The sequence below is a fragment of the Melanostigma gelatinosum genome (assembly GCF_949748355.1).
Source record: "Melanostigma gelatinosum genome assembly, chromosome: 4".
NCBI classification, from domain to species: domain Eukaryota; kingdom Metazoa; phylum Chordata; class Actinopteri; order Perciformes; family Zoarcidae; genus Melanostigma; species Melanostigma gelatinosum.
The window spans coordinates 26715018-26741580 of NC_136637.1; the positions used below are offsets into that span (position 1 = coordinate 26715018).

The 26563-nt window shown below is 49.4% G+C and overlaps 1 protein-coding gene across 1 annotated transcript; it reads left to right on the forward strand.

Annotated features, from left to right (window-relative positions):
* Nucleotides 1-2049: 2049 nt before the first annotated feature.
* midn (midnolin) lies at nucleotides 2050-26563 on the forward strand. Its single transcript, XM_079267480.1, has 8 exons — nucleotides 2050-2282; nucleotides 4131-4359; nucleotides 5795-5882; nucleotides 6034-6096; nucleotides 13997-14545; nucleotides 15837-16002; nucleotides 16232-16555; nucleotides 22857-26563. The coding sequence occupies exons 1-8, from the start codon at nucleotides 2207-2209 to the stop codon at nucleotides 23117-23119; spliced, it is 1758 nt and encodes a 585-aa protein (XP_079123606.1). The 5' UTR covers nucleotides 2050-2206; the 3' UTR covers nucleotides 23120-26563.

Below are 26563 nucleotides of genomic sequence, written 5' to 3' on the forward strand. Positions count from 1 at the left end.
GGATTAAAACAAACGAGATGATGAAATTCGGTCTCCACCCAAAACACATTAAACATTTGCAGGGGGCCTGCTCTTTTCTAGAGATCCAGCACTTTTCCAGGATATTTGTAGTGATGACCTAGCTGGTAGGACAGACAGGGATCGCGACAAATATGTTCCTTTCACCTAGCGTAGCCAAGGTTAAGCCGGCCTCCCATTCATTATTGTCCAAGTCTCTCAACACGTTTAAAATCCATCGCATTAAGAGTTGAAGCACAAACCTTAAACCTTTGCAGCCAAAACAAGCTAGCAAGCACGTCGACTTTAGGTCAGAGTGTTCTGCACGGCCGGAGCTGTGCCGACAGCCAGACCTGCTGACAGGCACAGCCAAGCCGTCTCACGGCTGAAAGAAGAAGTTGACTCTCTCGAGGCCGGAGAGACAAAACTTCAACGCACATTAGCTTCCACTGTGCACTGAAACCTCCAACACACACACACACACACACACGCATGGGTCCCGTATTGCACTCCTGCCAGCACGACAAGCATCAAAACCAGCTTTGCGGAGCGAGATCATTCAAAAGCGCAGCGTTTTTTGACTCCTAACAAAGGGTTGCGTTGCAAAGCACAGGAGGGAGTTTAACCAACTCCTTTCACTTTGTTCATCTGAGTCAGCATCTTATCCCAGAGAGAGAGCGAGAGAGAGAGAGAGAAAGATGGAGACAGATAAAGCTGTTGGTGCTGTGCAAAGACAGGGACCTTTGTCTGCTTTCTCGTGGAGTCTCTGGGAGATGCTTCTTTCGAACACACTCTGCTTTCTCTATCTCTATCTCACACACACACACACACACACGGATGATTCAGTTCTCAGACAGTGTGATAACACGGTGCCGGGGCAGAGCGCCCGCTGCACATTGTGTGTCTCTGTAATCAAGCCGGAGAGTCCGTGCTGGTCCTGAGGCTTGAAGAGAAGGGCGCCTTCATGCTGCATCGGTAGCATGCATTGCGCAACATCTCTCTTGTCCTTGAGGTGAACCGTATGCCGATGGTTATCTCATATCTGAGTTACATGGACGTGATGGTAACACTTTCTATGACGCCCGTGTCTGCAATGTCTTCGAAACATGCAAAAAATCACGCAATCTAAAATGGCACTGATTGACCTCTAATTATGAAATATTGTGATTCTTGACTTTATAAGTCATTATAAAATGCTTTTTAATGTTTTAATGTAATAAATCATCATGAGTGCTTATATATATGACTATACAGTGCCATAAGCAGATAATAATGCAGTATAATGTGTTTAAAATAGTATTATAATATCAGTAATAATAACCTATGGTCATATAATAATAACCTATGGTCATAATGAGTTATTTTACTTTTCATACTTAAAGTACATTTAACTGACAATACTTACATAGAGTATATTTTGTTTGTACTTTTGTTATGTTGTATAAAAAGGAAGTTGACAGACTGGCAAAGTGACATCCCTCATGTTTTAAATCCCGCAACAGATGCGCAAAGTTCCCCGAAATCACAGAAACTGATTGTGCCAGAAAAGTTTTTGTTTGTCTGTTGGACGTGTCCTCATCTCCATGGAGCCTGTTTACCTGCTCTCTGTTGCCCGGTGACATTTCTCCCTCTCGTGTCGTCAAACACTGGCAACGCCCCTCGCGCCGCCGAAGCGTCCGCTTCATTAACTGTTTTGTTAAGGTGGAATAAAAACAAGACCAGCGGGTGTTTAGTTTCTATTTAGATCTCCAGCCTCCATTAAAAAAAATAGCCTTCGCTGCTGCTCAGAGAGCCGCGTGCGCATTGACACAATTTTGGGTATCTGTATCTGTTGCGGCTCTGCGTGGACACGTTGTTTCCCCAACGGACGGGCACGCGGCTGAACTTCAGAGGCGGTTACCGCGGGGAGGGGGGGGGGGGGGGGGGGCGAGGCCACCTTAAATCCCATGCTGACATAACAAGAACACTACACTCCGCCCATATCCGAGAAGAGTCGGTTAAAGAGGTGTCTCACCTTCCCGTGCATGAGCTCTCTCACAACCGAGACAGACACCAGCGCGCTCACAACGCAGAGGACGTAACCGCAGCTCCCTATTGGTCCGCAGGTCTGGTGCGTTGCCGGACACGCAGAGTGGATATTCAGGTGTTTGGATTTATCTCTTGAGTTTTTTATTTTTATTTTTTTTATCACCACTTGGGTTTATTTTACATGCCAAAGCTGGGGGAACGCGCTGGAACACGACACACTTCTGCGCGAAGCTTTAAAGTTCTCGCCACAATAATTGGTAAGTGCATTTTAATATCAAATCCAACTTTATGTTTTCTTCTTTTCTTGGGGTTACTTGAACAAGTGTCTGTTATCCGTTTTGACGTATTGAGTCAGTGGGTTAAGAAATCGATTTGGAGACGAGCAGTCAATCGCGGATCGATACAAGCACGTTGTCAAGTGATTGGACGAGCCACCTTCCATGTAAATGCCACGGACATGATTAACTTAATAAGGGCCGGTATCGACGACAGGAGAATGTCACCGTTACTGTAGATTATAATTAGTATCTGACAGTAAGTCGTTGCTGATGTCGTGTGTTTTAGAGGCGCAATAAGGACCTTTATTCAATTACACTGCGGCGGCGACAACCATGCTAAGAGCAGAATGAGCTCATTCAATGATCGACCTCAAAACAAAAACTAATTAAAGTCATATTCCTGACGGGTAAAAATGTTTGCTGTAAAAGTCCAAAATTGCATTTTGCAAAAGTGAGTCACTTGCAAGTTGTCGAGGTTCCTCCTTTGGCCACTGGGTGGCGACCGAGTATCTCCTTCACCACGTTAAAGGCCCGACTCACTCTATTTAGGTAATTACCAATCTGTCCCTCGTTGTGTGTACGATCCTGTGCTGAGTGTTGTCATCTCAGCAGACATTTGTTGGAAACAATGAACATGTGCAGCACTTATACCGTTCGTGCATGTGTCACATGTAGATGATTTGCTTTTCACTGTCAATGCAACAACAGGCCTTCTGGTGAACCAGTGTAGAGATCACTGGTGTGCAGGTGTTTTAAGAATGAATGGTATCTGCTCCCACACGAGATCAAATAAATAGCATTGTATACAGCTGGTACCTCAAATTAAAGAAATCAACTAGCTGGGTAGTTCGTAGTTATCGATTTACTTCGTAATAATAAGTAATTAATAGCGAGCAAGTTAGTAAACAACTCGTCTTTTATAACTCAGTGAACTCAAACGCTCCCGTGACCTTCTAAACCTCAGCTGCTGCACGCTCCCGTGGTACGGGGCTCATATTTTAGTTTTATATGCTGTAATTTATTATGAATGGCCTAAACTCGCCTGCCCTCCACGTGGGTGTGGATCCCTCCTCACCATTGGCTGAAGTCAGTCAGCGTTTCTAACGGGGCTCTCCTGTGATTGGCCGGGCCGGCTGTGGGGCTTGTGGGCGTTTTTTTTCGTTTTTTTTTTGTTATAGACGGTGGAAGTGGGATACTTTGTGGACAACGTTCATTGTCGATATTTCACAGGAGCCGCCGTGGGTACGAGTGCGCAGCGGAGAGCCTCTCTCTCCACGAACCGTATGAGGCTTCTGCAGCTCACGGACTGTGTGTTTTCTCATCTAAAGCTCGCAAAAAGCTCACAAAACACCGAGAGGAATTTATATTCTTTTTTTTGGTATTACTATTAAACCTCCCCGTTTTGTTTTAAAGGTAAATAAGCGTCCATGGCATATAACAATTTTTTTTTTTTTTGCTGACAACATACTTGCGTTTCTGCCTGGCGTTCACCCATCTATGTAGCATTTAGGAAGACTTGCTTTGCACGCTGGAGAGAGCAACACAGAATAAGAAGAAGGGGAAAGCGGTGTAGCAAAGAGAGAAGCGAGCCTTGTTTAGTTGACTTTCCTGTGGGAATATTCTCGTGATATCGACCGGAGAGAAGACGGACCGGGTTGTATTCAGACTCTCGGAGCTCTCTGAATGCTGCCTTTGAACAAGAGCCGGTAGCCGAAGCTCCGGATCCGCTTCACCATCCTCCTCCCTACCCCAAAAGCTCGCTTCATCTCCGGCTCTGCTCGTCTCCCTTCCTCCCTCCTCCCCCAAACACTTCCCTCTAAACCACAGGTTATCGGATGGACCAGCACCCCAGCGCCCGGAGCTGCACCAGTCGCGGGGCTTCGTCCTGTGAGGCCGTCCCGACGGAGCCCTCCATGAATCTGTACATCCACTCCACCACCGGCACACGCTTCGAGCTCTCCCTTCCCCAGGAGGAGACCGTGGACGGACTGAAGAGGAGGCTGTCGCAAAGGCTCAAAGTGCCGAGAGAGAGACTCGCTCTGCTACACAAAGAAACGTGAGTAACTGGAATCTGTTTCCTAGAAGTGCTGCAGCCTTTCTACATATGGTAAATATCATAAACATGTGTTCCCCCTTAAAGGGCAGCATGCATCTGTTTACCGTAATGTTTAAACTATTCCGCAGTATTGTAAAAAAATAGATCCGCGTTCACCCTCCGGGCATGCAGCGATATTCTTTAATATGCTTTCGGATTTATGCGAGGCCGCGTCGGTCGTCGATACGTTCAAGGAAACCCACCGACCGTCAGGACGCACGGGTATTGGAATTACGCACCGGGGACGCACCGGTCACTGGCACCGTATTGACGAGGCGCTCTGCAGAGATGCATTGATTCATGCCTCCTCCGTTATAAACACTGAAGCCTGACTGAATTACTAATGCTGTGGGAATCAAACCCGTCACACATTAATGAGGAACGTCACGGGGACTTGGTAGCCTGTAATTTATTTACCGTGCTGCTGCTGCTGTTTCTCTTTAACTTGTCCCTGTGTAAAGGAAGGCGGACGTGTCCCGCATGTGGTTGGGTGTTACATGGTAATAGCCAGCAGCTTCTGAAGCAGAACAACTCCTAAAGTATAGGTGGTACAATAGTGCAGGTGGTGTTATGTTAGAGAGAGAAGGGCGGTTTGCAGCGCATGCAAACAGTCAGCATAGTCCCCACCCCCCCACCCAATCCCCTCCCACCTATTGTAATCACCAACTAAATCACATCATCCTTTAAACCCCCCCCCCCCCTTTTTTTAAATCCCGTCCTGCTCCTCCAACATGGGGCGCTGAGGGGCCTTTGTTGGGCTGCATGGGGTGAGATGTGGGTCATGCCTGTACAGCAGGCTGTCCCCAAACATCCCTCACAGTGAGTCAAGGCGCCGCGAGGGGCTTCGGTGCATCGTGACCGGCTGGGAAAGACCACTTCCTCATACAGAGCAGACACTCCTGCTCTGCACCAAAACATGAAACAAAGCAAAGCAAGACGCGTATTCTGGAATCAACTTTGTCCAGAAGCAGCCGTCGTAGTACGACTCCATTGAGAACAATGGACCTGCAATGGCGATAGAAGGGTCATGCCACGCGGTTTGCTTTTCTTCCCTCATAACTAATAACAGGACCGCGGTTCTGGTTTGTGCAACTCGAAACAGCGAGAGAAAATACTCACCTCCACTTAGGCAAGTGGCACCGGTGCCAGATATCCACTGCGAGCGCTTGTCAAGCTCCACTATACTCCAAATTGAAATATGACAGCCCAATCAATACTTCTCTTTCATGGAGCTTTTCACCCACGGCTCTTTTCCAAACTAGTTTTGAATTCTGTCCAAACCCCCCCTCCCTCCCCCCCCTCCCCCCCCTCCCCTGGCTGAAGGCTGTTTGTGTGTCTGAAGAGAGACGATATTGTCAGCACCGTCTAATTATCTTGCTCTCTTTTAACCCTTCAGGCGACTAAATTCAGGCAAACTCCAGGACCTCGGCATCTCCGATGGGAGCAAGTTAACACTTGTACCAACAGTCGAAGCAGGATTAATGGTGAGGCTCACCTGGCCGTGTTAGCTTGCAGTCCCAATAACAAATATGAGCTTTTCTTTTTTGCATATGTATTACTTTACATGTCACCATTTATAGTTTGTTAAAATTCTTTTTTTTAAATATATATATATTCTTTTCCTCTCTTTTGCAGTCTCAAGCATCAAGACCCGAGCAGTCAGTAATGCAAGCCTTGGAGAGTCTCACAGAAACTCAGGTAAGAGACTGTTTACGCAATAATGCAACTGAGCTGTGGGTCTCGTGTGTGTGTGTGTGTGTGTGTGTGTGTGTGTGTGTGTGTGGTTCTGCATGCGTGTGCATGGGGATATGGGAGGCAGCTTCGGTTAAGTGCAGAGCAACAGACAGATATGACAGAAACGGAGAGAGAGAGGAGATGAGCAGGCTGCACAAGCCTCTTTGCTTGTCTAATCTCAGCCTCTTAAACAAGCCAAGCTAGACATCCAGCGTGAGCTGTTGGGATATAATAAGCAGCAACACCCCTTGTGTCCGAGTAACATCTGTGATAGTGTGTGCGTGTGACCAGCAGCACATATAACACTCACTGCCACCTTTCTGTTAATACCTTTCTCTGTAATCTCGTGCCACTCCTCCTGTTTTCATGCTCTAACACACATTCACACACACAAGTTTCCAGGAAGTGTGCTGTGACTGCAGCGTCGTCTCGCTCACTCATACACATAGTGCTGGATCATCAGATGGCAGCCGTCTCGCTCAGTATTAGCATCGGGTTCCTGGAAGCCTTGGTGTGCGCGCAATAGGGGGCCTGTGCTCCTCTTACTGACAGTGAAGCGGCTCCGTAGGCAGGCCGGCTGACTTGCAGGATGCATTTGAGTCAGAGTGACGTGACTCGAGCAAAAAAAATGACAGACAGTGAGAGTCGAGCAGAAAGAGGCAGAGAGTTCTCAGGCGCTGGCCGCGGAGAGAGAGAGAGAGAGAGAGAGAGAGAGAGAGAGAGAGAGAGAGAGAGAGAGAGAGAGAGAGAGAGAGAGAGAGGCGATAAGGCTGAGTACACACACACACACGCAGGTGTGACGTGTGAAACACTCTGCAGCTGACTGACTGACTCAGACCGACTTCCTTTTGTGGCGTTGGGCAACACTGCGATGTGCGTAAGTGCATCGGTGATGCGCCGCCGACTGATATCAAAACAGGACAAGATGGCGAAATGAGTGATGCCTTTGTCTGAAGAACGCCGCCGTGCATTAAGTCCGATTTTTAAATCAGAGGATGTGGGCTAATTGGAGATAGAGGAGCGTGGATTCCCTTAATTCCCTGCTGATCATTTTGTGGTGGAAATCCTGGCCTTGTTTTGTGTGTGTGTGTGTGTGAGAACTGAGCATACGTAGCGCCGACAGCTGCATGTGCGTAGGTGTGTATAAGTGAACGTGTGCGCGCCCATGCCCATCATGTGAGGTGGCGTTTGCTGGGTCAGCCAATGAGTGGCCGGCGTTTTCACCAGAGGCAGACAGAAGAGCTGATTTCTCACCGTGCCTCTTGTCCCTCATCGTGCGTATGGCCGCAGTGAAAATGTTTTTGAAAAGCTAAATGTTATCAAATGTGGACGGAAGCCGAGTATTTAGTGTTGCGAATTGTGGAAATGATCTTATTTCAACACATGTTTACGTTTTACTGGGGACAACTACAGCGAGGCAGAGCGGGGGGACGTTGTAGGCTCCTACTAAAGTTATTCATTGTCATAATTCTAATGTCAGCATTATGAAGGAAGCTTTGAACTATTCAGCCCAAGCCGGATGCTTTTTCCTTCAGAGTTGCTTATCGCGTGTCACTGTTGCGTTCATATTCATGTGATATTAATTGTAATCCTGCAGCGGCCGTAGAGGGAAGGGCACCGTGAGGCGGACAGCAGGGTAAAAGGTTAAAGAAAAAACCCCGGCATGAAGCTGCTTTAGTGTGTTTTTATCCAGAGAAATTGATTCCGCTTTATAATTCATGAAGCGGGATGGAATGATAGAGATTAAGGATCCGAGTAAGATTAGAAAAATAGGAACACAAAAGCTTTCCCTCATTTCCTCTCCCCGCCTTCCCCCTAACTCTGGGGCTATCAAAAATCAATCAATGCACTTAGCTCTTAAGAGTGTCTGACATGATAACTGATATGCCCATACACCCAAAAATAGCCTCGGGGAGATGTGGGGTGGTTGCTCGCTGTGCTAGCCGCTGGAAGAAGCCGGTGTCAACCCCTGGATCTCTGATAACCCCTCACCCCCCACCTGTGTTTTGGTCATGTGAGGTCTCATTTTCCAGATCGGGTGTTTTGCCTGTGTGTGTGTGTGTGTGTGTGTGTGTGTGTGTATTCATGGCGGGCCAGGGGCTGAGCGGATCACCTTATGACTTCTCCTTTTATCAGGAGTCTGGGGGAGTTTTGGCAGCTAGCGAGCCAACCGACCGAGCAGAACATGACTGCTTCCGGGGTTGTTTCAGACTTTTGTGGAGCGAGTCAAATACAAAAAAAATAAAATAAAATCTTTTATGGGAACGGAGCCCCTGCAATTATCGAAATGGGATTTCTTTTTTTTCTTCGCTCCATCTCCCCCTTCTCCCTCTCTTGGTTCTGCTCTCCGACGGCCCTATAATTTAAATGTGCTGCGGTTTGCATGTCCGGCTAGCTGCCTCGGTTTGACCGTGATGGCTGGCTTCTCTAGGACAACCCTGGGCTGCCTTAAGTCCTCCTCTGGCATCTCCCTCCACTTTTTTTTTTTTTTTTTTTTTTGCATGACATCTAAGCTGTATTAAGCCACTGGCTCGCGACGGCCCATCAAAATACTGTGCTACTCTCTTCTCCTTCTGTCTGCTAAATAGAGGTTGTGTGTTCAGCTCACAGTCATGCGTGGACACACACACGCGCACACACACACACACACGAAACACCAGAATTGAAAGGAAATGTTTGAGAGGATTGAGGATCGAGTTCAGAGAATGAGAACGTGTCTGATCAGCAATATTCACGATTTCTGGCCATGTGCAGACAGTGACATCGGCTCTCCATCTATTGACCTCGGTATTTGACAGAAAGAGAAGGATTATGTGTTCCTCTCAGCACACAGGGACCATTTGCTCATTGATGCACATTGATGTTAGAATAAAAGCCAACCAGGCATCACCCCCCCCCCCTTCCCTCGCCCTTCCCCCAAGCAGCCACCTCTTTGTTCCTGTCTTAAAGCATAAGCACCAAACCTGCCCAGCTGACAAGGCTCTCTCTCTCTCTCTCTCTCTCTCTCTCTCTCTCTCTCTCTCTCTCTCTCTCTCTCTCTCTCTCTCTCTCTCTCTCTCTCTCTCTCTCTCTCTCTCTCTCTCTCTCTCTCTCTCTCTCTCTCTCTCTCTCTCTCTCTCTCTGTCATTGTGTCACAGGTGGAGGAGAGCAAATGAAAGGGAGAGCGTTGCGAGAGTTATTCTGTAGCGTGTCAAGTAGGATGTGCAAGTTCCGTGGGTTGGCCGGTAATGGGGGAGGAGGAGCTTGGGTAACTCGCAGATGAAGAAATGCGAGCGAGCCTCTAATGGAAGGAAGGAAATCAAGAAAAAAGAGGACGGAAGACGTTCGGCTTAATAGTACTAGAAACTGCAGATGATGGACAGTGACTGTGTTTTTTCCCAGTCCTGTAGAACACCTCATCTAGATGCGAGTTAATCAGCAGGATTGACACCACTGGAAATCAGTGGAGAGTAATTGTATTGAGGATTTGGGAGTGCAATGAATTGAAAAATGACTTGAGTCAGTTTGTTGAGAGGATCCTCCTCTCTTTCTTTCCATAGCTCCCTCTGTCCTTCCCACTGCCATTTGAAATGAAGGCTTTTTATAAGCGTGCGGTACAAGAGAGGGAGTGTTTGCTCTTTAGAATGCTAATTTGTTTTGTTGCCCCCTAAATGAACGCGACAGAAATGAATTTGGCTGCAGGACGTGTAAGTGGAATCGTGTATGGAACAGAAGACAATGCTGATCCAAAGGCCTACTTAGTCCACGCTCGTGTAAATCCTGGCCTTGAAGATTGCATTAATAAGCTGATCACGCAGTATTTTTGCACCTGTGTAATCCCCATTGTGATGCTTAAAAGCACAGTGGGGGGGGGGGGGGGATCAAGGTGTGTTGTGGAGCAATCAAGGGATAGATGGATTTTTAGGGGATTTCATTGTCCTGTTGAGTGTATGCATCTGTCCGTGTGTGTCTTTGTGTGCGCCCTCGCTCAGCGGCCAGGGGACTCTCATTTCTCCATGTTTGAGTTGTGACCGGCATTTCTTTCCATTCCCCGGGCGAATCTCTGAGCTTTTGTGATTTAAGTGGCAGACGTCGTGACTAGTGGAGCCACCGCGTGGGAGGACGGGGCCGGGAAAAGTCACGTCTGATAGCCACCGCCAAGTCTAATGAAGTCAATTAGCCACATACGCTACCGGTGAAACGGAGGAGGCCGGGGGCAAAGATAGCCAGGTCGATCCACAAAGCCACACAGAAACCTTCACAGCAGTCATCCCGCCTCACCTCCTGTACCCACTTCATCCCAGAGTCAGACATGAGATGCTTCCTCCCCCTCTCTTTGTCGGTGTTGATGATGTTGTTTTTACAAGTATCCACACATTTGTCTGGCTGGGCACAGACACAGGAACCGTCTCTCTCCACCCTCCTGTCCCGCCCTCCCAATCCTCTCTATCCTCTCTGCTCCGGCACAAAGCTGCCAGCGCTCTCCATCTTTCTCCTCCCCTCTCCCCCTTTCTCTTCCTGCCTCACTCCTTATCTCCCTCCCTTAGTTCGCTTAGTGTGCAACGGAAGAGCGACTGCAAATGAGTTCCTTGAACCACGGGGACCCCAATAAATAAAACTGTCAGCCAGAGATGTCGAAAGAAAAAAGAGGGAAGGAGCCAGAGGCACGCTCTCACTGAATATTTCATCACCCACCACCACTCTGACACCCTACCCCCATCGCCCCCATCCCCCCCACATCACCATCCTTTCTCCTTTCCTCTCTCGTGCCACCCACCCCCCTCTTTTTCCTCCATCTTTTCTCCACCCCTCCTTATCATATTCTCCCCCATCGCTGCATAGCAACCAAAGCCTGCTAAACAAAATAGCACCCCCCCCCCGGACCCCTGACAGCTAAAACAAAATGGTTGATGGCGCCGGCTGTGGGGTCAGTCGTTAAAGAGGAGCAATTAAGTGGAACGGCTCTTTATCTCCACCTGTGTGTCACCGAGGAGGGCTCTGCCCGTCAGATTTCTGATGAGTACAATCAACTCATGCGTGTTGTTCACCAGCACACCTTGTTCTTCAGGCATGAGCTCCTCTTTTCTTTGCATACCGCTGCTGCCGCTGCATCAGAAGGGAACAATGAATGGCTGGTTTCTCCCCGTCAGCCTTGACACAACAAAAGCCGGGCCCTCCACTCTCGCCGGCTCCCACAGCAAACCACCACAGACGGCCGTGAGACAGCTCGCCTCTCTCTCGCCGGCTAATTTGTAGCCTGCCATGTGGTGTTGGGAGCTCAGTAGGAGTACACGGATCTCAGCTCGGCGGTTTTGAATAATCCGCTGTCGTCATTGTGAGGGTGATCAAGCCTCCTCTCTGTTTCTCCTGCTGTCGCTCACTGTCGGCCTTTTTCCTCTCACGTGCTCGCACGTAAAAAGAAAAAAACAACGGCCCGTGTTCAGACGTGACATTAGATGACATCTTGGATGATTCCTTCACAGGAAAAAAGCTTTCTCCTTTGGGATTCAACATGTGTACTACAGCAAGTACGACACCAAGTGCAGGCAAAGCCAGCCTGCACTTGACTAGCAGCTAACGGTGCTAACAGCTAACGCTAACAGCAGCGCAAACAACGGTAACAGTGCTCACAGAGCTAACCGTTTTAACCTGGGGGGGTGCCAGTCCCGCCACAAACAACCTGAAGCACCATGTCAAGTAGGCCAAACCCGACCAGAAAACAATTTGTAAATATTTGTTCGAACCCGGCACGACCCGTCGGGTAACCACAGTCTAATGTGGATACAGGATCGGAGGTCTGAACGGCACCATAACCAAACAGCCACTCACTTCCCGGGGGTGTTTTGCCGCACATCTTCCTCCCGTTAACCAAACACTCGTCCCCCTCGGGGCCTCTCACTCTGTATGCACGTTGTGTGTGTGTGTGTGTGTGTGTGTGTGCGCGTGTGCATGTGTGTGTGGGTTGGCAAACTGTCGACTCATTCTCTTGACAGCTGTCAGTCACAGACACAGTCAGTGTCTCCTCCCACTTCTGTTCTTTCTTTCTCTCACCCACACACTTTTAGGATTCTGCCTCCCCCCCCCATCACCCTGAGGTCTCAAACACACACACACACACACACACACACGTCTTGTCTAGCAGGTGACCTTTAGTACACGGGAGTTTCCTCAAGTCATCTCAGGTGGCGCCCTGTTCTCCTCCTCGCTTCACACCGCGCCCTGCTGAGTTTATTGTCTAAGCACGACAGTGTAATCATGGGTGTGGACACCAGACGATCAACAGGCCATTGGTAGCCGAGTTAACACTCTGAAAGGCTGAGTTTCTGTTTATCCGGCAGCAGCCTTTTATGCTGATTTCTGCCGCTTCAGCTGTTGATTATTTACACATTATTTACACAGCCATCAGATCGTCCCAACCCCCCCTCTTGTCCTTTCACCTGCCTCTCTCTTCTCCCTCCATCCTCTTTTTCCACACCATGTCAATACCAATGTGCAAAGGTCACCCTGGCAACAGAGAGGCAGCGGTCGATAGAGAAATAAATAAGCCGACGAAAAAGGGAGCGCAGCGATGGAGGGCAGGGCCCGGCGAGTCGCAGGGTTAACTACGGGCCCCCGTCTCACGAGCACACTCCAAAAGGCTGCAGGGTCTTTGGGGGAGTGAGGCCTCTGCTCTCCTTTGCCGTCTTTGTCTTGTATGCCTCTATATTACTTGCTTTCTCTGCTTTGTCATGACTCTTTCACTCCATCTCCCGTCCTCTTTGTGCTCTCTCTCCTCCCCTTGTGTAGCTCTTTCGGTGCCACTTCTGTCTCCCCCCCCCTCCTCCCCCGTGCCTCTCTGGGGGACTGAAGGCACACAAGGCAGTATTGGGGTTTGTTGAAACCTTTTTGGACAGAGGCGTCACTTTGTATTCGCCAGCGCCGTTTGTTTCGGTTTGTTTCTATTTTGGGGAGAGCTTTCATTATTGCAGAGTCTTCAAGACCCGAGGCTTCTCTGGCCTGCGAATGACTCTCCCTCGAAAATAAACATGCTCACGCGCACCTACAAAACATGCTCAGACTCACAGCAGTGAGTGGCAAATCACGCAGCAACGGAGCCACAGGCATGCAGGAGGGGGGAGGGGGGGGACAAGAAGAAGACTTTTGTTGTTTAGTGTGAATCCTCCGGCCAAGTCGTGACAACTCCGCTATCCTGTGTGCGTTAGTGTGTGTGTGTGTGTGTGTGTGTGTGTGTGTCCATCCGGGCCACGGGGTGGGACAGCGAAGGCCTCCACACTCGGCTCCTATCAGTCGTTGCCAGAGCTCCAAAAAAGGGCAGCCCTTCCAGATCCGCCGCGGACAATCAGCCATTCTGTGTTGGAGAGGCAGGCGGGGTGTATTTCCTGGACGTGGGACTGATTTTTCAGGCCCCGGGCCAGACAGAAGGGTGGCCTCTGTCTCCGAGCTGAATAACACTGCTGACTAAGAGCGGGCCGAGGGGCAGTGGGAGGCGAGCGGGAGTGGCCGCTCATTTGTGTTTTCCAATAGGTTTCCTCATCCACTGCTCCCCAGCAGATGTAAATAGGCCAGTGTTACAGAAGAGTTGATTGATCGCATGATGGGCTAATGTGGTGTGTCTGTGTCTCCATGAGACGGGGAGCTCACAGCACTGTTGTGTTGCATTTCAACTGCCAGCCACGGTGCAGACTGTTCATTTACAAAGGAGGAAGTCGATAAGCGTGGGGGAGTTTTTTAATCCCTTTGAAAGGCTTTGGCATTCTGTACATAATGTGGATGCAGAGTTTCGAACACCTCTGCGCCAATTAATCATGTAGGATTTGCTTTTTGTTGTTGTTGGATTTCTGTTCTATTCTGTGTTTCTCAAATCCTCCTCTTTGTGTACCTGCAGGTCAGTGACTTCCTGTCCGGCCGCTCCCCCCTCACCCTGGCACTGCGCGTGGGTGATCACATGATGTTCGTCCAGCTCCAGTTGGCGGCGCAGCAGTCCGGCGGTCCCCAGCTCCAGCACAGACACCTCATCACCCGGGGCAGCGCAGAGACCCCGATGGGGCAGCCCACAGGGCAGCCCCGCGTTCCCCACCCTCACCCGCACTCCCACCACCCACACCCCCATCACCCACACAGCCAGCCCGGCCCCCACTTGTCCCAGCCTCACCTGGGCCCTTCCCCTCCTTCTTCCCCGGGCTCCCCTTCCTTCCCGCTGCCCTCCACGCACCACCAGCCGCTTCCTCCCATGTACCACCAGTCGCCCTCCTCCTCTCACTGTAGCCCCCCTACTCCCCCGCCCCAGCCCCACTCCCCTCAGCCGGCCAACGTCCCCGGAGGTCTTTTCCGCTCTCCAGCCAGTCCCCACCATCACTACCACCAGCCTTCCTCAAGCCAACCCAGCCACGACGTCGGCCAGGCCAGCCCCGTAGCCCCGGTCCTCTGCCCTGAAGTAAGTCTCACAAATATTGCCAGGGATCCATATTTTATTTATTGTTTCGGTGCTACGAATACTGTGGTAGATAGTGGGACTTTTACACAACTGATGGTGGCATAGGCACTTAGCCCTCTCATGAATGAACAATGGGGGGGGGTTGCCAGGAACGCAACAACATCATCTTCAATTAAATTGATTCGTGGGATATCCCAGCAGCGTGAGGGTGATCCCGTGGTTTACTCAGGTCTGAAGCTTCGTGTGTGTGTGTGTGCTTCCAAACCACAGTGCACTTAGTCATCACTGGAGTGCAGCGTGCTTCCCAAATACATGCAAACAAGCCAACACACGCACATAAGTCGGGGCGGCCTCGGCATCCCTATGACCTCATCCTGCGAGACGCTGAGGGGAACGGGAGGGGGTTCAGAGAGAGGCAGGTTTTATGAATCAGAGTTGGGTGTTTTTTATGTGAAGACTGATCATTAAGCTCAGGGTTGTCAGCCGTTCATCGTTAGCCTTTTACAACCGTTTCCTTGAGATAACTGCGAGGAACAGCTGCACGCACAAACACACTCGCTTGTCTCCACCAACCAAATTAGCTGTTTATACTTTCTCTACCTCCCCGAGCTGCAGCCGATGGAAAGCGAATGAGAACCAGATGTCAGCGGACTGGGGGGGGGGGGGGGGTGGTTCACAACAAGAATAACAGAAAGACGGGCCAGTGTGGTAGTGAGATAAAACGGAAACGGCTATTCCTCATGAGGCTTTCACATGCGTAACGCACACAAACACGGAGGCCTTTGCCCGGGTTTCACTTTCAGCCGTCAGTTGAGTGATCCAAGTTGAGCTCCGGTCAAGAAGCAGGGCTGCTGAGTTTGGTCTCTCTCGGGTTTGAGGTAACAGGAAGTCCTGGCTGATCTGGAGCTACAGGATGGCAGAAAGCTCAGTTTTCCTGCTCTGGCTCTCAAAGTGTTTCCAACACCCTGACGTAAAGGTCACTTACAGAACTCATAAACTCGAGACAGAGCTTACATCATATACTGTGTGTGTGTGTGTATATGTATATAGAGGGGTAGGGCTGCAACATTTTTAAATGTTAATCGGAATCTCGATTTTGAATTCCCGCAATTAAATGAACACGATTTGTCCCTCACAATTTCAAAGTTTCCCAGCTCACGACTGATGTATATGTTGTGTGTGATGCATTATGTTAACAGCATGGGATGTGATGGGATTGTGTACAGATGTGTTCTTTTCGCACCGCTTTTACCATGACCTCACTTTATGCTCGTTAATGTTTCTCCTCCAGGCTAACTGCAGCACCAACAGCAGCACCAACAGCACCCCCAAAAGCACCAACACCCCCAACAGCCCCAGCGGTGGCAGCAGTCCCTCAACACGCTCCCGCAAACCTGGTGCCATCATTGAGAGCTTCGTCAACCACGCTCCCGGAGTCTTCTCAGGGACCTTTTCAGGTGAGAGGACACGAAGCTTCCTTGAAGATGCTTTGCTGCTCTAAGCAGTGAGATCCAGCCGGAAGCCTCTTTTATGAGAACTTGCATGCCTCACAAAAGAAAGACTTTCTCATTCAACACATTCTCCTTTGTCTGGTCTCAGGGTTTGTTGGGTTTTTGTTGTTGTTAAAAACTCGTAGACAACTCGCGTCATAACGCTTTCTCCATCTTTCTTGCTCCCTCTCTTTAGGCACTTTGCACCCTAACTGCCAGGACAGCACTGGGCGTCCCAGACGCGACATCGGTACCATCCTGCAGATCCTCAACGACCTCCTGAGCGCCACGCGCCACTACCAGGGCATGCCCCCCTCCCTCACCCAGCTCCGCTACCAGACCCAGTGTGGTTCGCCCACCTCCCCGTCCCCCTCGCCGCCTCCCTCGCCCCAAGTCGCCGGCATGACGGGCCTCTCTCCCAAAGCTACCTCTGTGCCCGCCAGCAGCCCTAGCAGCCCTCCGCCGACTCTCCATCCGCTGGTGCAGTGCCAGAGTCAGATCCGCATGTGCAAACCCCCCGGTGAGTGACTCCACACCGCACTCCCTCTGCTCACGCGAAGCATGTGAGGAACACAAACACACACTCACGCGCACACACAAAGCAAGTCATTGTGCATCCCTCGAGGCAGATGTTTCCGCAGTCGCTACAGCGTTGCAGGAGTGTGTGTGTGTGAAATGACTGCAATCTAGAACCTGTCATTTTACTGAGATCTGCTCTTGCATTGTAACTTACCAAAGAATGAATTGTGGTCTTTGTGTCTACTGTCTCTGTTCTCACTGCACGTCGCGTGTAGCTATCGGTTCTGTTGGGATTATTTTTGCACTATTGCCTTGTTCAAGCAGCTATTCTCACCCTTAAAATACTGTCAAAGCAGGAAGATAAACGTCAGATTAAAAGAACAAAAACAGTCGTACGTATATCTCTCCTGGGTTTTGAGGCAAAGGAGAAGAGGACGAGATGGGGAGGGGAGTCTAACGTCTAAGGCAATACAAATTTCTCCAAACCTGTTCAGTCAGGCGGCGGAGATGGCTTCGTTTCTGTGTGCCAAGGAGATCGGTTTACCCCCTTCAAGCCTGGGCTGAGCTATGTTTAGATTAGATTAGGCTTTGGGTGATTTAACCTGCCTCTTAAAGAAGGGCTGCAGCAAGCACGGGCCGGACAAAAAACCGCGACGCACCCCTGATGCCCAGAGGGCAGGTGCTCGAGTTCAGATGATACCGTTTGAGTCTGGAGTTTTGGGTGTTTAAAAAGAAGAAAAAAAAAAAGCTCCATTCCTCGCAGAGACACAGGATGTGGAGTGTCAGACAGATGTCCAGAAGCGATAACATTCAGCCAGCGTTGTAATGATAGCCTGGCTGTGCTCGCCTTCGGTGAGCGGCTGGTAACCGTTTGTTGAATAGTTCGGCGGGGAGGGTCCGCCGATTTATGTTTAATGTTGTCCTTTGTTTGGAAAGAGCGAGAGCATACGTTGCTATTGTCCTACCCTGGCTTCGTCCTTTGTTTTATGACCTTCGGTGGCAAACAGAACGCAGTGCGTACGGATTGACCGGGGGAATGTCCAGTGTTCCTGGGTGCCCTTACATTTCCCCCATTTGCTGTCCAAAAACAGCCCTGTCTGTAAAATCCATCTCCCCCGTCTTCCTCCCTCTCTTTTCCACGTCTGTGTCGCGCATCAATACGTCGTCTGTGTTCATTTGGCCTTTTAATAGATTTATTCCGAAATGCAGCTCTGAAAAAGAATTTGCTTTGTGAAGTAGAGGGCAGTGCGAGGAGGAGGAGGAGGAGGAGGGGGGATGGTAAAACCACAACACTAAGCCTCCATTTATCACATGGGTGTTTATATCCTGTCCATCAGTCTACCAACTGCCCACTGATTAACCAACGGCCAAGTAAAAAATGAAAGGAACGGGTGACAGAGGAGCCCGTCTAATGTCCTTTTCCCGACTTCGCTGCCTCCGTCCAACTTCCTGCTCGCAGTGCACGTCCCCAACCGAGCAGTTTGGCTCGCGGAGACAACGAGCGTACAGAGCGTCGACTTCGTATCCCGTTCCACGCGGTGTCCCGAGGAAGCCGACGACTAAGCGCTCTCAGGTGGCCTTATCAGCCCGACACCTGATGGAAGACTTACTGGACTTAACACCGCGGCTTAACTCTGCTTCACACAAACCTGCCTTCATTCCGCTGCAGGAACAACCCGCACTTCTCATCTGCCTGAACGTGTGTGTGTGTGTGTGCAGTGAAACTCTTGAAAATGTCACATAGCTGGGCTGTCTCCTGAGAGCCTTTACCCTTTTCCGCCGCAAGTTCACGTGAGACGGGGAGAAGGCAAGCGTAAATAAAGAGTTTGAACATGCTCTCATGCGCACAAAACGGCTGGTTTCAGTCTTCGACTCGCCGGGTTTCATGGCTTGTGGGGATTTGTCCGCCCATGACTCGTTCAGGGTTTGAACAGGAGGGGGTTTAGCGTGGCCCGGCAGGCTGATTGTTAGCTAAATTCCTTCACTGAGTCGGGGTGGACCTCCCCGGCACCCCTTCCCCTCCTCTCCAGCCCCTTCAGCCCCCTGCCCAGCCAAACCCATTGTGCAGGGGCCAGAGACAGGGGCTGCATACAGGGCACCAGGCTGAGCCATTGTGGGGCAGAGGAGGGGAGGGCTATGGGATTACAGGGCTGCCTTTTAGTCCCACTCCCACCGCAGCTGCCTTAGTTCAACACGGGCCCACAGAGAGGGGGCAACGTTGGCTCTGGAAGCTTCCCCAAGCAACCCCCTTCCTCTCTTGTGTCCCTTCCACATCCCTTCACCCCATTCCCCTTTCGCTTTGTCAGATCACGTTAGCTTCGTGCTGGCTGGGACTGGGAGGAGGGAGGGTGACGGGAGGGTGAGAGAGAGAGAGACACGGGTGGGGGGGGGGGGGCTCCTACGGCCTTAACCTCACGGAGTCCCGTGTTATTGTCGCGCATTATCCACTGGTAGGCTTTACTCTGCTGTCGTCACACGGGGAGGGTTCGCCGAGACACACGTGCACCGGGAGACTGAGCGAACGCGACGTCGAGAGAGCGAGAGCGAGAGCGAGCGAGAGAGCGAGAGAGAGAGAGAGAGAGAGAGAGAGAGAGAGCGCAAATGAAGTCTAAAAGTCATTGAAGAGCTTGTGTCCCTGCAGGGCGTCAATGCCCTTTCACTGACTGTCAGAGTGCTCATATTAGCTCTGATTTGATTGGCTGTTTCAGTTTGTGTCTGATTAGTTAGTTTACATTTTTTCTTCTTCTGGTGTTTAACTTGATTGGCGTTTTATTTTATTTTTTCTCTCTCCTAAAAGGTCAGGTTTCCTAGTTTACCAGTTGACATCGAGCTGCTGGTCTGTTCTGGCCACTACATTGAGATTTTGAATACCGATATCGCGAGAACGCTGCGTTTATTATGGTGCTGTGAATTTTGACCCCCTCGATCGTTAACCCGTGGAACGGGTCGAGAGAGTAATACTGGAGGAGATTAAGGCCGACTTTGCTGCAATGTGATTTTCTATCACTCTCTTCCCCTCCGTCCTCCCCTCCCCTCGATCCCCTGCTTCCCTTGATGCTGAGCAAACACAATGTTCTCTCTGCAAGATCACAAGACTTATCAAGGCAAACAAACAAACAACAGCACTAAGACGACTGCAAATGAAGGCCAATCTTTGTACAATCAATAAAAGGAGAAGCTCCTTTAATCGCCTCGTGCGTCCCGCACACCGCATCCCTCCTCCCCCCCTTTTTTTTCTCTACCTCCATCCTCCTCCTCCTCCTCCTCCCCCCACCCTCCCGTGTGCTCCCCTATCTCAGTCCTTGCTGTGTTGCTGGGCTCAAAGGCAAGGAAAACTGACTGACGCATCGATTATTCATAGATCGCCCCTTCTTTCTGTCTCTCTCTCGCTGTCGGTCGGGTTTTCTCTGCAGCGCTCTGTGTATTTACAGGTTCAGTGTCAAAGTCTTCACAGAGGAGAGTTTGGTGGATGGAAAAGTGTGCTGCCAGGGATTGAGTTTTAGTGTGATTGGGGGGGGGGGAGATAGGAGGTATAGGAGACTGGCGTTTCCTTCCTTCCTCACTGTGTCCTTGACCAAGTCTTCTGTTTGATATCTTCCACTGCGCGTTTCCAGAAAAAAAAAAAGATCCATCTCGCTCTCTCATTCATTCCCTATGTCTCTCACCCACCTCTCTCTGGGTCCTTCAAGGCTGTTGTGCTCACATCAAACCTTAGTCTCTGCATCCAGGCTTTGGGCCAGCCTGTGTGTGTTTTGTGTGGGTATAGTCTGTCCTTCTTCGCCAGCCCTAATAATAGCCCTTCTGTCATAAACATAGTCTGGAGATCCTTGCGGCCAGCTGTGTCCGGCCCAGCAGCCCAGGGCTCCGGTAGTGATGCTGATGAATGGACACACACACACACACACACACACACACACACACACACACACACACACACACACACACACACACACACACACACACACACACACACACACACACACACACACACACACACACACACACACACACACACACACCAGGTTTGGTGTAGCTCCACATTGTCGTAGATCTTGCCAAGACAAAGGCCAAGACCTGCAGCCCCACCAAACGGCCCGTGTGTGTGAGCGCCTGCTCCAAGTAGATTCAACTGTGAGGAAATGGAGTATTGAATGGTGCTACCCGGATAAATAAAGAGAGAATTGCATAAAGAGACAAACCTCAGACAAACAGGCCGTGCATGTGTTGGCGTCGTGCCGTTTCATTGTGTACAGCCATACTTCGATGCAGCCGAGGGGTGTTTTATGATAATTCTTTTTAGCTTGTAGCCAGCAAGGCCTGGGGAATAAGGGGAAGAGGGAAGACCGGAGAGGGAACAAAGCCTTGCAGCAGCGTATGTGGTTGTCACATGGAGCTGAGGCAGCGGAACAATGGATCTAATGTAGGAGAACCCCCCCCCCCCCTTTTTTTTGGTGTACCCCCTGTTCTCTGGAGATGACGTGCTGCCCTCACACAACATCTGAATGCACACACATACGTTTGTACCGGGGGCAGAACACATTGGCAGGAAGTGGAAAAAAAAAACCATTCTGTCTGTGCGGCTGAATGTGAAGAAGTATTCTTTCTTTCTTTTGTCTGTTGGCTCGGTGTCACTATTCGCTTCCTTTCTGCTCTCAAAACGCAGCATCAAGGCTGCTGGATGGCAGTTTACTTCTTCAGGATGCACTGCCAGGCAGCGCTGCATATTTATAGCTGGAGAAAAGGGTCGGCGCTGCTCGATCCGATGAGGGAAAGAGGGAAAGAGGGAAATGAAGCCCACACAGAGTCCGGAATTCATTCCGATGGAGCAGAGAACGGCACGATCGATTCGGAAAACTGCCACCTACGGCGGATCCCTTACCCTCCACCCTCTTCCTCAGTCCTTTCTTCTGTCCCCCCTCGCCCCTAGGGGAGGAATTCCTCAACCCATAACGCCCCCCCCCCCCCCCCCCTTTACTCTCTCTTCTCGCCTCCTGCTTCTTCACACTGCCCCACCTAGCTGTCTCTGGGGAGACATGGGGCAAGAGCTGGGGGAGGAAGGAGCTGTGGGGTGAAAGGGGTGGAAGTGGTAGTGGGGGGGGGGGATTAGAGAGAGAGAAGAAGGGGGGGGGGTTGTTGGGTCAATGAGCTGAGAGTGGGGAGCTACAGCCATAATAAAGAAAATAAATAGCGGAAGAAAACCCAATCTCTCTCCCTCCCTCCCTGCTTACAATTTCTATTCGCTTGCATTTTCTATTGAAAGCCAATAGCGATGTCCTGGGCCCTGAGATGGATGGCTGCACTAGAGCTACGGTTTAATCAATCGGTCTTTTTAATTTGCCATCGATCCGCGTTAAAAGCTACTGCGGCTGTTGCTGTGTGTGTGTGTGTGTGTGTGTTTGTGCGTGTGTGTGTGTGTGTGTGTGTGTTTGTGCGTGCGTGCACCCGCGAGCTGCAAAGTTTGTGTGTACACGTGCACGGGCCGACACATTGTGTACGTGTTGTTTGCGCGAACACGTGATGTACTCGAATGCGGATTGGAGTGTGTGTGTGTGTGTGTTTGTGGGTGTTCTGGTTGTGCGGCAGAGGCAGCGATGGCCGCTGCGCTTCGGTTTATTGACATTCCAGCCCATTATTTAATTATTTAATTCCCAGACAGATACTAATGGAGCCGGCTAATAGATTGCGGTTGCCTCTCTCTTCCTTCCAAGTCCCCGAATATACGCATAAAATGGAATTGGGCTCGACTCACGGCCACTGTAGGGAAGCATTCACAGTGCGACGCCGAGCCGCTCCCTCGAGGCCGGACGCTCCTCTCAACAGCTAGAAACGCACTTAGCAGCGCTGCCAGTCACTGAGGCATGTCGTCTGCAATTATGTGCGCAGAAATCATCGGCAGCTATCCCAACAGTGTCTTCCCTCTGGCTTTGTTTGTACGGTGCTGGCCTTGCTATTGGTCCTCAAGGAGATTCAGCTCCACGAAGGTCTCCCCACTCAGCGATAAGGGGATGAAATGGCACTGAGGGAGCTAATGAGGCTCAGTGGGGGAGGTTCAGCAGCAAATTCCACATTGTGCACATGGTGTGTGTGTGTGTGTGTGTGTGTCAGAGCAAAGGGAACGTCAAGGCTGTGTTGCTGTATCTGCAGCGTGCTGAACACACACACACTAAAACACAGACATATTATTGACAACCTTCTCAATACCGGTTTGTTCGTTTTTTTGATGAGTTAATTCTGCTCGGGTTGAAACAAACCAAGCCGACACCCGACTGACCGTCCCTCCCCTCTCTTTCTCGTTTGTCCAGGTGACCGCGTTCGTCAGACCGAGAACCGTGCGACCCGCTGCAAGGTGGAACGCCTGCAGGTGCTGATGCAGCAGAAGCGCCTGCGCAGGAAGGCCAGGAGGGACCAGCGCTCCCCTTACCAGTGGCTGCCCAACCGGAAGGCCGCGCGCAGCAACAGCAACAGCAGCATGTCCAGCGAGGGCTCCCTGGACCTGGACTTTGACGACTCGGTGTGGAAGCCCGACGTCAAGGCCGACTTGAAGTCCGAGTTCGTCATGGCCTGAGGCCGACGCGTCTGAGGCCGAAGCGTCCGATCCCACGCGCCGCGGGACGGATTCGACGATGCGCCCAAAGCGTCGCTCGAGGATTTACTTGTGAGATATATTTGGAGGGAGCGGATCGGCAGGAGGGGGACACAGAACTGCGCATAGAGGGAATCAAAGTTCTCCCCGTGGCTCCCTCCTGGCAGACTTTATTCCCGCCCCTTCACAGTTGACCGTGTGAAAAACAGCATCAACTGCAAGAGAACTTTCCTTTGACGCTTGGATTTGGACGGACGCTTCAACCGGACTCAACAGTGTACAAGACCTTTCAACGGTGCGATTGCAGAGACGACACCTGAACTTTGAGCAGAGCAGAATTCAGTGGGTGGTGGTGGCGGCGGTGGCGGTATTTTCTTTTCTAAGATTTGGTTTTTTTTAAGCGCACTCTGGACAGCAATGAAGAGATCCACACTGGACTTATTAACAGCACAGGAGCAGCAGAGGCCTCAGTGTTTCCTATTCACAAGAATGGCAGAACTGCCGAACAATGGATTATTCCAACGGGCATTCTTATCGATCTCAGAACTCACCAACCAGAGTCTAGTTTTGACCCGTTACGGGGTGGTTAAACCTTTTTTTCCTTTTTTTTCCATTTTGAAACATATTATTATATTTTATAAACAAACAAAAAAAGATGTAGCATTGTTCACAAAGCATTCAGGTTTTCATATAACAGTTCAAAGTAGTTGTTGATTTGCACATTTTCTTGATTTATAACAGCTGGTCAAAGTGTGCAAGGACGAGGAGGTGGGGCCTGAAATCGAATAAAAAATAAAAAAAATGAATATGGAAGTATTGATATCAACCTCAGTGACATAGGGTATCGATAGGAATGATTAATGAGTAAACAAAATGAATTAATATTAACAGAAAGTGCTTTAGAGGATTTTTAAATCTTTAAAATGTATATGGAAAAAATCTATTTTTTATTTCTCTTCCTATCTGCTGTTTTCAAAAAACAACAAATACGTCCATTCAATCGCTCGTTCATCAATTATACTGCAGTCGTCCAGCCACAGCAAATGATACGGAAAGTCAAATTTCATCCAGCCCACCTCATGTCTGACAGACCTGAATGGACTTGAGTGTTTGCATTAGTTTGTGTACATACATGTGACAATTGGCAACGGTTTATGAGGGTGTGTGTACGTTTGACTCAAGTGTAAAGTGATTTAGAAAACCCCACGTTGATGTCTGAGCTGTCTTCTCTCAAATAACCCCCGTAGTTTCTCAGAAATCATGAAGCTCAGCTGCAGTGAATGCACGGGTCACGACTTAACATCCCGACAGGATAAAACATCAAATTTCAAAGTTCCTTTCCCACAAGTCCTCATAGTAGTGACTATTTGTTTTATTGGCAAAAAGGGGGAGAAGAAGTGGGATCTGTGTCCAGCATCATTATCTAGTGCCTCCACCAGTGCATCCGTTGACATATCAGGTTCGGCCTTTCACAGTTTTGCTGCTACACATGGGGACTTGGAAAAAATAATAAGAAAAAAAACGCGAAAAGGGGAAAAAGTGACTTTTTTCTTTGCATGCAGAAGTGATAATTACACTGATCTTTTTTCTATTGGTGGAAGAAAAACAAAAGAAACTGGTGCTGTGGGAATGAAGGTTAACAACATGCATGAATTTGTGAAGAAAATTAACAATGCTGCTTTTGTTGGTTAGGTTTTTTTTGTTGTAATTTTTGATTTCCTCAATGTCAGAACAACGGTGTCCTGCTAAAAGTATTACGACGCAAAAAACCAAAACAGATGAAGTTAAGTGTGGACTCGCGTCTTGCTCAGCACTGAACATTCCTGTCAATGAAGATGATGATGAGCAAAGACACTCTCTCTCTCTCCACTCCCCCCCCCCCCCCCCCGAGCGCTTGTTTCACCCCCACCGTGACTCTCAAGAACCCAGACAGCCCTACGAACTGTTAAGCCACCCCCCCCCCCTCCCCCCCCCCGGCCCGAACGCCAACTGAGGCTCGCGTGGACGTACAGGGAACTAGCAGACCGGGGCGGATTTGGCAGTTCTGTCCCGAGAGACGCATCCGGTCTGTCTCTTCATCCGTCTGTCTGTCTGACCGATCGACCACAATTGCACTCCCAGAGATTGCAGTGAGAGATTACCCTTTTCTGGTGAACCTCATCTTTTTTTTTTTAAGTGGCCTTACCTTTCACTAAAAAAATGAGACACTTGGGGACAATGGGGGCGGGAATGTTTTTTTGTTTGTTTCGTCGTTGTTTTATTTTGGTTTTTAAAACTTTCTGTGTGCATATTTGTCGGACTTGTTGTCATCCAGGCGCCATTTTTGTCACTGAGGACACTGGGCATCTGTCGTTTAGTGCTTTTAGCTGGTGGAGTCTCTATTATGTCAAGGCTTCTGTGCCTTAAAAATGTTGCCCTTGCTGTGTCGGTGTCAGATTTAAACTTGTTTTCATTGGTTGATACGCAGGACTGCAGTATTCGCAGCCACGAGAGTCGTAGATTTTTAGGGGCGAAGCTTGTTCGAGTGAATCGACGACTGCTCAAAAAGTTGGTGTTGATCCTCAAACACTGCCTTCGTCCCATTTCTTCATTGTGTTGCCATGCTTGTTGGTCTCCGTTGTCCGAAACCTCACATCCCTCTTAACTCAGTCCTCCCACCAACAAGCTGCAAAAGGCTACAAATCTGTGTAACGTATGTTAACTGGGGAAGTTCACACCGCAGTACGTAGACGGCAAGAAACAGCCCTAATTAAGAAACGTCCTCTGAGGACTCCAGACTACACGCACTTCCTGTTTCCTTGGATACAAGATTATTAACGGACAATTTATCCCCCTGCCCCTCCCAAATTTTTATTTAATTTTGTATATGTATGAACTATACTCTGTGTGTGCCTCACTTCTGTGTGAAACTCAAAAATATGAAACGAAACAAAAAAGATGACAAAAGCATTACAGTGAGGATAAAAAAAACAGTATGTTGGTGGAATTCTGATCACGTCATTTAAGTTGCCTGTTCTTTCTTGTAGCCAACTATTGAAAATAACAGGATTCAAGAATACAATTTACAATGTTCTAGCTCTAGACCGGTGTAGCACATGTGTGACTGTATTAATTTATGAAACCAAAATGGTAACTGTGAATTATGTATTTCTTTGTGCATTTTTTTTTTTAAAGCGGGGGAGTCGGACATAGCAGCAGCTGATGCTCGTGTCCGGAAAAAAACTTTTTGGTGGAATATAAACGGGAACAAAACATGTTTCCGATTAAAAAAAGGAGGAAAAAATGAAAAATATAAGAGAAAAAATGAGAAAAAAAATGAAAAAAATATATGAATATATTTTTTTTCTTAAGCAATACATTTCAGTGTGACTTGTGATAGAACATTTTCTTTTTTTAGGTAATAAATAAATAAAAAACAAAATGAGT

Excerpts from the sequence above, each read along its gene's own strand:
- midn (XM_079267480.1), top strand. The coding sequence starts at position 2,207 with ATGCCAAAGCTGGGGGAACGCGCTGGAACACGACACACTTCTGCGCGA. Across the intron at positions 4,360-5,794 it reads GCTCTGCTACACAAAGAAAC|GCGACTAAATTCAGGCAAAC; the intron begins GTGAGTAACTGG and ends TTAACCCTTCAG. Across the intron at positions 16,556-22,856 it reads CCGCATGTGCAAACCCCCCG|GTGACCGCGTTCGTCAGACC; the intron begins GTGAGTGACTCC and ends TCGTTTGTCCAG.